General features: G+C 29.1%; 1 protein-coding gene across 1 annotated transcript; it reads left to right on the plus strand.

The window, feature by feature from the left end:
• Positions 1–4,954, plus strand: Alg10 (alpha-1,2-glucosyltransferase Alg10). Its single transcript, XM_067270974.1, has 4 exons — positions 1–298; positions 440–628; positions 2,585–2,800; positions 4,109–4,954. Exons 1-4 carry the CDS (start codon positions 131–133, stop codon positions 4,934–4,936), a joined length of 1,401 nt encoding a protein of 466 aa, XP_067127075.1. The 5' UTR covers positions 1–130; the 3' UTR covers positions 4,937–4,954.
• The last annotated feature ends 8,375 nt before the right edge of the window (positions 4,955–13,329 follow it).

Here is a 13,329-nt window from a genome sequence, read left to right on the forward strand (position 1 = left end):
AATGAATTGTTTGCATAATTATTTTTATCTTAATTAATTAAAATTCTGACTTGGCAACACTAAAGTAGAATCACATGACTAATTCGTCATATGTTTATACCACGTGGATGTTAAATGGAGTAAACAAACTATGGCTATTTCGATTAAAATCATCATTTTTTGCATTACTTGGTGTTGTTACGGGGCTGTAACTCTATGGCTGTTTCATCTGTTTACAATTCATCAAAATTCGCCATATATGGACGAAATTTTCCATGTTAAGCAAGCAGAAAAATACTGCGATGGAAATTTCAGCGAGGTTTGGATAAATTAATGTTAAATTTTCATTTTTAAACTGAGTAGATTATAATTAAGATTTTATATTAGAAATATAATTAACTTATTTTGTATAAATTATTGTTTCATTCATTACTGTTATACTAATATTGTATGATTTCAGTGGGATGACAAGATTACCACACCTCCTGGCTTATATTTGGTATCTATAGGTATTCTGGTGCCTGCATCATCTCTATTTCATATAAATTATTGCACTACAATTGGACTGAGAATCATCAATGTTGCTTTTTCCATGGGAAATATGTACATTGTTTATGTTTTACATTCTTACATTCATAAAACACATCAGGTATTTATGTAAATACTTTTGCTTCTTGCCTGGATTAATGCTTCTTAGTGTAGCCCAGCACTGGCTAATTGTACAGACTTATCACACCTTGTAGGTTACTTGATCTCTGACTTTCATTACTTAACCTACAAAGTATGATAAGCCTAGTCAGCCCTGGGCTACATCAAGAAGAGATATTTATGTATTATTAGATATTAGTAGTAAAATGTAAAAATTTACTTCAAATAATTCTACACTATGATCAAAAAGTATCCAGAATGGTTCGTTTAAACTTCATGTGTGCAAGAGGGCACTGTCATCAATTATTTTTGGCATTTGGTAGAGCTTTCATCAACAGCAATCTGTATGTCATCTGTTTTCATTTGCATATAACTGCTTGTTTTGTGTGTAAAGAATTTTTGCACCAGTGATTTCTCAAAATGTCCAGTGTAATTGAGCAAAGAACATGCATTAAATTTTGTTTTCATAACAGAGTTACTGCTACAAAAACGTTAGAAATGTTGCAAAATATCTTTGGTGACAATAGTCTAACAAAAGAAGAGTTTTCGAGTGGTACAAGATGTTCAAAGAAGGCAGAGAGTGTGTCAAAGATAAACCATGTTCTGGTACACCATCCACTTCAACTGATGAACAACATACTCACTGATCATTTAACAATTAGGGACATTAATGAACATATTCCAGTATAATTTGGATCTTCTCAAGCAATTTTAAAATATCATTTGGGTTTCTGGTGCATCAGTTCCTGAGTCATCCCAAAAGCATTAAATTTTTCCAAAAATAGCAATGTGTTCAAGTAGCAAGGATATGCTTTTTCAGGGCAAATTGTTCTTAAAAAGCCTTATGGGATGAAACATGGATCTAAGTTATTGACACCAAAACAGCTTATTAATAATCAAATGAATGGTACTCAAAAGGTAAAACAAAACTGAAAAGACCATGTTAAAGTCAGTCAAAAATCAGTCACGTTGACTGTGTTTCTTTGATTGTCATGGTGTTTTTCCAACTGGCCAAACTGTTGATAAAGAATACAAATTGAGCATTTTGCATCGTTTACATGAAGGAATTCATAAAAAATTATCTGATTTGAGGTGAGAAAACTCATTGATTTTGCACCACAATAAAGCACTTGCTTACAATGCTCATGAATTTTTGGTCAAAAATTTAACAAGTATGGTTCCATAAGCTTCATAAACACTTTATATGACACTGTATGACTTTTTCCTGTTTCCTCAATTAAAATTTCTGTTTTGTAGTCACTGTTTTGAGTTGATGATACCATAAAACAAAATTTGCTGCAAGTCCTGTAGGAATTTCATGAAAATGACTTTAAAGCATATTTCGAGGACTGGAAAAAACATTGGCATTGCCGTGAGAGGGGATTACTTTGAAGGGGACAAAATAACATTTGATGAATAAATTTAAATCTTGGTTTTATTGAACCATTTCAGAAACATTTTGATCAAAGGGGTATTCAAATAGTTATTTAAATGAAATTTTAATATGACATTAATCAGTACTACTCTTTCCTTATGTCTATTAGTTTGATATAATTAAAAATGCAAAATTTGTGATTTGTAATAAATACACTGTGTACAATTTAAATATTTTTAAGGAAATCAAGAAAATCATTTATTATATTTTCAATAATCATTACGATTGAAGTATTTCAAACTATAATGTTTTTAACACAGGATAAACAATGCCAATCAAAACAGAAAATATATTAAAAATAATTAAAAAACGTATTTTTTAAAAAAAATTTCCTTTTTAGATGAAATATATATAATAATATTAACATTTTATAACAAATTTTAAGACTATGTTTGTTTTAACAGTTCTTATTATATACTGATACTATTTTACCTTTTTTTTTTCTAAATTCAAAACTTTAATAATGTATTTAATTTACTTATTTGAACTACGTATTTAAGTAATTTTTTTATTTTTTAACAGAATATTAAGAAGTATCAACATATTTTATCTTCATTAAATCTTGCCTTGTTTCCATTATCATATTTTTTTACATTCCTATATTACACTGATTCAGGAGCTCTCTTCTTCATTTTACTCATGTATTTATTTCATCTAATGAGAAGTGATGGAACAGCTGCTCTTTTTGGTCTCTTAGCGGTGCTTTTTCGTCAAACCAGCATTATTTGGGTGTTTTTTGTAAGTATTATTATTGTGTATTGCGCAATATTTATTGATTTAGTAGTTGATGTTATATTTGGTTCACTGAAATGTAAATTACATAGCCTAAAAATACAAGTAAATCATTCTTAAGTTACAATCAAAGTTTCAACAAATGTTACATTTTAGATAACATGCATATTTGGGATCATATAAAAAATTTATTTCACAGGCATGGCTCAAGAATGAGCTGTAACTCAAGGAAAGGATAGAAGAAGCCTTTCATTTAACACAAAATATTGCTGGAATTTTTGAAAGAATACACCAATTAAAGAAGCAACAAGTAGGAACATACATCAGAAAAGACAGAGAATATTTTGAACACTTTTTATATATAGGATACTTTTTCAAAAATTCATATGCTTGTAGAAAATTTTATATTTTCAGTAAATACATAATTAGTAATTTTCTTATTTATTTGAAGTAATCAACCTTCACTAAAACTCTGCATGTAATTTGAGAATTGCATTTCATTTACAAGTTCATTTTTAGAAATACTCTTACTACAAGTGTTTTTTTCTCAATGTCAGATGTGGTAGCTGTATATACGTAATGTGAATGAATGTCTCTTTAATCCGAATAAATAAATCCGGTAGACTTCCTCACAGCTATCGGGTTAGGTACTCCTTTATTGGAAATTACATATATTTCCATTAAAGGAGTTCCTAACCTGATAGCTGTGAGGAAATCTACTGGATTTATTTATTCGGATTAAAGAGACATTCATTCACATTACAAGTGTTTTGTTCATTTTGATCTCTTAATATGTTCTGTGAATTTTTCAATTTTAAATACCTCAATAAAATTTAAAATAGATTAAAATACAGACTTTCAAAATTGTAATAAATATAACTGTTTGTTCAGTAGCATCTCTCTTTGATTTCCTAATGATAAAATATTAAAAGACAGATTCTTCACTTGTAGAAGTCTCCTGTACAGTACAAGCGAGGGACTTCTATAAGTAAAAAGTCAATATAATTAATTTTTTAAATAAGTTTAGTACTTTGAAAATGATGGATTCATTTTAGTTATGAAGTTTTTATTTACTCTTTTATTAATAATTTTTGATTGAAAATTGGTTATTGTTATTGATTAAGTTAGTATATTTAACGTTTAGTCAGTTTTTTTATCAATATTTTAAATCTTTCATTTTTTAAAGAACTTTTTAACTTTAAATATCACAAATGAAAGTAATAATGAAATATTTATCACTATTATTATCAATTGATAAAAATATAAGTTTAATAGTTAAATTATCAAATTTAAAAATCAGTTTTCTTTTATCAGGTTGCAGTTTTACAGTTAATTAACATCCTTACTTATTGGATAAGAAGAGAAACATCAGCGAAACAAGATCATCTACATTCTTTACTTCCATTTATTAAATACACAAGAACTATACTTCTACACAGAAAACAATTATTTCATATATTATTAGATATACTTAAAACAACTGGAAATTACGTATTAATTGGAATTGGATTTGTATTATTTGTTATTTATAATCATGGTATAGTTCTTGGAGATAAAAGTGCTCATCAGGCTTGCTTTAATTTTCCGCAGATTTTATATTTTCTAGGATTCTTTCTGTGTTTTTCTTGTTCCTATTTAATTAGTTTTACTAAACTTTTTCAGTTTATAAAATTTTGTCAAAGTCATTTCTTTCTTACATGTTTTTTCTGTGTTGTAAGTGGTGCATTTATTTACAAATTTACATATGTTCATCCTTATTTAATAGCTGATAATCGTCATTTGACATTCTACATTTGGAGAAAAATACTTGGTTACAAATCGATCATTCCTTACCTCTACATTCCTTTATATTTATATTCCGCTTGGTCGTTGATTCATTCGCTTTCACATAAATCAGAGTTATGGAAATTAACCTTTATATTTTGTCTTATTGTTTCATTGATTCCTCAACAGTTATTGGAATTCAGATATTTTATAATACCATATATTATTTTGAGACTGAATATGAATGTTGGTAACTGGTTACAGTTATTAGGAGAAACATTTGTCTATGTATTTATAAATATTGTTGCTTTATATTTATTCTTTTACAAAACTTTCCATTGGCCAGATAGTAATGATGTACAAAGAATTATGTGGTAATATTTTTGTACAGTGTTGTAATATATGTAATACAATGTTAATATTGGATTTTCATTTCTGAAAATTTCTTATAAAAATGCTTTTAGTAGATCATACTTATTAATCATTATAAAGGTTAGCACTTCCCAATTTTTTTTCTGCTGGTTATTTGTTTTTTGTAGCATTGTATCATATTTATCAGTTTAAATCTTCTGCCATAAACTGAAACTTTTGTAAATTATATATAAAAAACACGCCTTTTCATACATTTCCCGCATTTCTTTATAGTTCTTATGAACTTTTTGGCTTGACTACAGGTCTTCTTCAGGTTAGAAGCCATTCTAATTGGAAGGAGTTATGTTGTGTTCGAAAATGGAACAATTCAAAGTTTCTTTCGGGTTATTTAAATATTTTATGTTGTAACTTGAGATTTACAAATTTAAATAAAATTATTTCTTGAAATTATAAAATAACCTATAATAAATATTAAGCAAGTGGATTCAATTAATAAGAAATTATTAATTGATTTCAATACATTTCAATAAAAATGCTTGCCAAGCTTGCGATATGATGAAGCTTTCTCTGTTGTTACTTCACAGCCCTTGGCTTGCTGCTTTATAGATTTTGATGGTTTCATTTATTCTTAAGTTTTGTATATCAAATATTTTTCTTAATAATTTTGCATGGAGATACTGTAAGTTTGCTGACTTTTAGGGGAGGATCGTTAATCCCATGTCTGGATGATCTAGGGTCGTTCGCGTATGGGTGTGGCAGAGGAGACACAGATGACAAGTATCTTACAAAAAATCCATTTATTTTAACTTACACTATGCACAAAGTTTCTTTCAACAAGTAAATGTTCGAACGTTCGGAGTGTCGAAGATGGTTTTCTCTATAGTTGCTTGATGGTGGGCCCCAGGGCAGTGGAGAGTCTGCCGTTGTGTCCTTCAAGATTGGCATTATCAATCTTTGTTTTCCCCTTTTTATCCATTCTGATTGGTTCCACGATTGTCCCTAAGCAAAAGACGAGACCCGTTGGGATCCCGAGAAGGTTTGTTTCGGGGAATTTACCCAACACCATCTGCTAACGCTGGACGGAAGGTGTTGATGGGACTTCGAACTTGTGCTCATATTATTCCATTGTTGTCTAGTCTATGACGTCTTAAAATTTTAACGACCTGATGCGATAGCCCCTCTTATAATTAACCTTTCCCCCTTTTCCAAAATTATTCTATGTTATAATTTCTTGTATATGAGTGCCTTGTCAAAGGCCCATCTCTACTGGAGGATGCTCGTTTACATTTATTGCGTCATGTTTTACATCAATAATATATTTTTTTTCCTTGTCTCAGTTTCATATGACTAGCACAACTGATCCAATCTTTGATCGGTTTTAACAATGGAGGTTTTTTTCTAGTTTTTTTTTAAAAATTTTATAATATAAATATTTAATTTCAACCCATTTTTGGAACCTCACAATACCCAGGCTTGCTTGCATATATAACACTGCCTTAGCCCAATATAGCTAAGGCAGTGTGTATAATTGTCTTTAAGGATGTCATATAATCTTTTATTCTGGCCTCAATTGATCTGTTAGTTGAGTCTATATAGGTTAGGCATCTGCTGAATCTAGAATCTTCTAGAGGTATGGTGTACACTCTAGGGGCTTTCTTCTCATTTATTTGATGTTTTCCATTGGTTAATAACCTGAATATTGTTGGGTTTCTTTTAAACACTATATCTATTTGTATATCTTTTGCTATGCCAGAATAAACTTTGCATAACTTCGAGTCAAATTCAACTGTTACGTATTTGTGGTTAGGTTTTTGTTGTTCTGCTTCCTTACCTGACTTGTTTTTTAAAATTCTAGTTAAGTTAGTAATTAGTTTAATACTGTATCATGTTTTATAACCTGAAGAAGGTCTGTAAATAAAGCCAAAAACTTTTGTTAGAACTATAAAGAAGTGCTGGAAATGTATGAAAAGATATGTTTTTTTATATATAATATTTATCAATATTTAATTAAATGAATTTTCAGAATTCTGAATCACTAATAACAATTTTTATTGAAAAAGTATAATATTCTTGTTATGAGGCACGTTTGGAAAGTAAAGATACAAGGTGAATAGATATGCAAGGAAAATTATTGTTTTCAGTTTTTTGCAGTGCGGCATCATGTGACAGAAATCACTTGCTTTTAATTGCATCATTATTATGCTTGCAGTGTGTGTTTAAAATGGTCATGTCAGTTTGCAATCTCACCAAGTGCTAGGTTTGTTCAGTGATTCCTTTGTGTAAAAGGATAAACTGCCACTGTGATATTCATTTGTAACTTGTTTTCATGGAAAAGATGCTACGAACATGCAAAACATGACAAAATAGTGTCATACTGCATGATAATATCCATTCACACACTATTTGCATCACACAAGAATTTTTGCAGACATTCAAATGGAAAGTTTTGGAACATCCATTGCACAGCCCATATCTTGTAACAAGTGATTATTACTTGTTTTTCAAGTTGAAAGAATATCTGTCACTCTAGAAAGTAGTTTGATGAAGGTTCAAGATGCAATGATGACGTAGTTATTAGAGCAGATGGGAGATTTCTACAAGGTCAGCACCAAGAAATTCATTTCCAGGCTCCAAATACATTGAGATCTATGGTGACTATGTCAAAGAATAAATAAGTTTATGTTCTAAAGTTATTATAAGTCAATCTAAAAAATAAAATGCTCTAGAAATATTTTGTGGGCTTTGTATCTTTACTTTATGAATACTCCTCATATTAATCTTGTATCTTTTAACAAGATATTTATTTTTCACTTTTTATTTTTGTTTTTTCTGATACAGTTCAACCTTCAACAATGGTCACTTTTATAAACAGTGGTCATTTTTCAGAAATTGTTTTTAATAAAAATGCGTACAGAATAACCTCTGAACAACAGTTGCTTTTTATGTTCCCGTAAGTGGCTGTTGTTCAGAGGTTCGATTGTAATTATATACATTAAAGCTAGCTTTTCTGTTTAAGTATGGATATTAATATTAAAATTGATTTAATCTACAGTATGTTCAAATGAAATAAATCGGTGGTGAATGCATCTCTTTAAATTCATATCTGACATATAATAACTTTTTGACCTGCTCGCTTTTATACTTATATTTGTCATTTATACTTTTTCTATATATTAATTATTTATTATTATTATAAATTTCTATTTTTACTCACTGATATTTTTACCATTCAACAATAGATCTTTTGCAATCTTTTAGTTTCCAGCATCATTTATATGATTGTTTGGTACAATACCATGTTACAAACTAAACAGAGAAATTACATAAATTTTAAAATTCGTATATTAATTGTAGTCTGTTAGTTTTAACTCCGAAAGATTTGTTGTATAGTCTTTTAATTCATTTATCAAAGAACTATAAATTTAATTATCACAAAGTCACAGACCAAAACCTTTTTACAGTGTTGTATACGACAGAGAACCAACCAATGTTTTCGGCCTCCACCAATGTCAGTTGGTTCTCTGTCATATACAACACTGTGAAAGGTTTTGGTCTGTGACTTTGTGTTATGCACTACAGTGTTAATAGAAGAAGACGTTTATTGTGTTATTTAATTATCATATATAAATAGAAATTTTTAGTTAGACAAATTAAAATTTTATTCACATCGTTGGTGAAAAATTATACTGTATTTTGTAAATGGCTATCTCTATTATGTTTACGAATTCTACCCATTTCTGATATGCTATTGATAAGTTTCTTCAGTTTGTAAGTTTCCAGACAGTAATTTCAAGACCTAACATTTTGTAAATACAGCAAATAAAATTCCTCATTTGACCCATTGTATATTTCAGTATTATAGGCTGAGAAAGTAAAGTTATGAATTATCATTTTTTTTATATATTAATAAAATGAACAATATTTGAATGCTTATGTTTGATTAATAATTTATCTAGTGTTAAAAAGTATGTATCACAATCCTGGAATTACATTGTGATATGTAATTGAGTTTCCTAAAAGAATTAATTAGTCCAAAGGTGTTTGGCAAGGTGAATGCCTTGTCAAACACCTTTATTTCATAAATTACTGTTAAAATAGCTATATATGCATTCCAGGATTATTTATTCCCTATTATGGAATTTTACATCCTTATTACTTTAGCAGTTTTGATAATACATCTCTGCAATAAAACAATAAGTTTGATTGTTTATTCATTAACACTGCATACAGTTGAAAACAAATCTCTCTCATCTTTTCAATTTTTGATTTTTCTGTGTACTATATTCAGTATAAAATTAATATTACATTTTGTTAATTTGTCAGCTGTTATTTATTCCACAACTTTTAAGTATATTTAATACAGAACATACTTAAAATTTCTGTTTTACTTTAATAAAGAAAATTTTTATAAAAAAATTACATCAAGTTTTGTCATTTCCATTGCACTGTGTTCAATTTTATTAATATAAATTCTGTTTGTGAAATTTCTATTTAATATTTGAATCTGGTAGTGGAAATCGCATTCAGCGGGGAAAAGTAATTAATTAATTGGTAACATCTTATGAAACATTGCCGTGAAACATTTATTTAAAGATACACAAACATTTTCAGCCTACTTTATAGGCTGTCTTCAGAGGAGACTGTGAAAATGCCTATAAAGTAGGCTGGAAATGCTTACTTTATCCTTAAATAAATGTTTCTCAGCAGTCATAACATGGTTAGTGACTAATTAATTTGAATCTATCTTCTAGCCTTAATGAAAAGTTTCATTAAAAATTGATTTAATGACCAATAATAATAATAGGAATAATTTCTAACTCACAAAGTATTTGTTTTGCTATATTAATAATATACAAGTTCATTTTTAATGATTCTGTAAAGAAGTATAAGTTACTTGCAATTTGTTTTTGGTCTTAAAATGATGTAAATATGTATCACATTTATGTTTGTAAAAAATAAATGTTGTTTTGTTGTTCCTGTATCTGTGATACTTTCATTTACTTACACTAAATTATAGAAATATGCTGCATTTAATAACAAAAGAATAGTGATGTTTTGGGACCAGAACAATGTTCTGATGCTCTTACTCTCCTGGCTGTTATGTATACATAACAACCAGGAATCGTGTCAAATTTGACCCTCCTAGTTTTTTGCAAATTTCAATATTTTGAAACTTCCTGAACCCAAAAAAGTAAAAAAACAGGCAAAAAAAATTCCATGGATATGCATGTATGGATATGTTGGCATCTATTTTGCTTAATATCTCAGGACGGAGTGAGGATAAAGAAACAAAATTTGGCACGGTAGCTTGTATATAAGGGGCATTGATGCTATTAAATTTTGGTTGGGAAAGGTCAAGGAAATGGAGAGATAGAGAGTGGTCACGTCAAATCTCACGAGAGGTTGGACTTAATGAAGATTTTACTTGTTAGCATTTACAGTGTTTTATAAAACTCACCTCTATCCTCAAAATTAAGTCTTTTGCTATTTTATAATATATAAACTTATGAGATTTTGTTATTAAAAATATATAAACAGATGACACCACATACAATTTTATTTATTTTGATTAATAATACAAATGTTATATTTAAAATAAAAGCCAGAAAAATTGCGCAACTCGTTGCTAGATTTTTCCCAGGAAATGGGGATTTTACAAACACATTACATTAAGCTAGCATCTAAATCCTAGAGTAACAGAATGATTTATTTTTGTTTCTGAAGTGTTGCTTAGCAAATTGTACTCAAAGGTTTCGTTCGCTTCGTGTGTTTTAAATATGTAATTTATAATGTACTCTGTGCTGTATATAATGTAACAGTACTCTGTGCTGTATAATAATATTTAGAACAATTATGAGAATGATCGGAGATATGTTTTACATAATTTTTGGGAGTGGGCATGTGCATACGGGAGATGGGATAGTTGAAAAGTATAAAAATAGCACTAGTAAATTTTTGTTACACAATTAATTAAAGCATTTTTAAATAAGATTAGCTTTTATTTATAAGATTAAAAAGAAGACAAATAGTGTATTTATATTATTTATTTATTTAAGCTATTCCATGTGAACGCTAAGAGGATCATTTTAGTAACCCCAGCACGGTTTAGACCAGTCTCACAATGGGGCGGTCGGGTGAGGACAGAGCATGACATATCCAACGGACCACTCCCCGAAATATTCTTAGGATTTGAAATTCGAAAAACAAGGATCCCAGAGTGATAGGCTGCCACCTGTAATTGATCAGTCATCATCTTCTTTTTCGCCCTTAATTCAATGAAGCCTGGATTAGGCCATGGAATGAGGATCTCCATTTCTATCTATCTTTCCACCACTCCTCTGTAAACACCAATGTTATATCGTCAGTCCTTTTTCTCAAGTCTTCAGCTATCTTGTCCATCCACCTCTTCCTGGGTCTTCTGTCATAACTCCCCCATTTTCTTCTCCAATACCAACTTTGGTATTCTATTTTCTTTCATTGTCTTGGTATGTCCAAACCACCTCAGTCTAATTTGTTCTATCTTCTCCCTCAAATTTTCCATTCCTGTCCTTTTCCTTATGTCTTCATTCCTTATCCTGTCTCTTCATTCTCTTGAGGAATTTCATTTCTGCTACCTGAAGATGATCAGGAAGGAATTCCAATAATTTTCATTTATACTATGAAATAAAATTTAAATAATAATAAAAGTTTAAAAGGAGTAGTTTTGTGAATTAAGAGATATATCTGTAATTTTCAAACAGAATATTCAGGTTTAATTAATAAAAGTTTATGTGGCGCCATCTGTTGTGAGATTTTATTTTAAAATAATTTTTTATGATATTAATTATTACAAAAGGCAAAATGCCTTACTTTTTGAGTAGGGTTTAAGAAAATTATAAATGCCAATAATGTGTAAAATTTTTTATGAATTCCGATAACACTCGAGATACGACACAACCCTCTCCCTATTCATTATATAATCTCCAAAATGTAACAGTATTAATCTCCATATATACTGAAGTATTTTTGCAAAATTTAAAAAAATATTTTGGCCCACGGGTTCGTAAGATATAAAGTAAAATACAGGCCAACACGCGCACGTATATAGAATTTCGTACCCTGTTTTTTTGTAATTAGAACTTAAATGCCAAAAAGGTTAGAGAAGAGTTAGAAGTTAACCAATAAGCGTTCGTGTACTAAAACCAAGGTGAAAGATAATTGGTTAATTTCTAACTCTTGATCTTTGGACATCGAATGATAAAATTGCTTGACAGGTATCAGAATCCAATTCAGGCGCAGATGTAGAAGTCTTCCTGTTAAAAATACAGAAAAGTAAGCAATAGATTAAACTCCTACCGCTATTCATTTATTACCACACAGTATTGTTTTTTAATGTCTAAAGTACAGAAGTAATCGTTTGATTCAACTTTTGGTCGAAAGATGGCGCCACACATAAAAGAATTCAAAAATTATCAGTATTTTAAAACAAAACATTATTTAAAAATTTCAAAATATTAAATAAAACATTGAATAAATGTATACATTTCCAATATAAAAGCTAATTTTAAATATATATATATGGCATGAATGTTTATGGGGATTCTATTATGCTAATAAGAGGAAGCTAATAACAGTATTAGATTTATCTTTATATGTTATTCGCTTATGGGATCAATTTTGTTATAAAATCAATGTGACGTGTGACTTCTTTTCGTATACAAGACGTCACACATAAACAGACCACATTGTAAAAAATATAAATTTTAAAAATTGAAAATAAATTCTTCCGCTTTCAATGTGAAAATCAAAATACTCTAAATTAATATATATACAGTAGAATCTGTCTAAAACGGAACAGGACAGTTTGGAATAGAATTTTTCGTCTTATAAGCTGGTTATGTTTTTATTAAAGGTAATGCAACTAAGGAAAGTCCACGTAGACATTCCTTCCTCCACCGTGTTAATAATGTATTTTTTCAACCCCCTTTCCATTAAACTGTACACTTAATTAATGGAAGATTCGGTATGTGTAGTACACAACTGTGTAAAAACCCTATACCTTTGTGTTTTAATTATAATTCAGCTGTTACACCGGAAAATTCCTCATTACTCGGGTTAATGATAAAAAGTATTAAAATTATTTTAAACAAATAATGAAGAGGATTGCCTCTATCGGCCCGAAAACACATAAATTTGGCACGAATAAAATCTAAATATTTTTATAAATATAACCACGTACTAAAGTTTAATTTCCTTTATTTTTAAATTATAAATTTTATTTCATAATTGTAATTATTATTTATTTTACAATGCTTGTAATAATTCATAATAAAAACACTTATTACACAGGATGATCATAATTCAGAGTAAATCTTAACTAAATTTGGTTTACATACTGTCTTGAGTATGCCGCTTCGATT

This window comes from Centruroides vittatus, unplaced genomic scaffold, assembly GCF_030686945.1.
Source record: "Centruroides vittatus isolate TY-2023 unplaced genomic scaffold, ASM3068694v2 contig_388, whole genome shotgun sequence".
NCBI lineage: Eukaryota > Metazoa > Arthropoda > Arachnida > Scorpiones > Buthidae > Centruroides > Centruroides vittatus.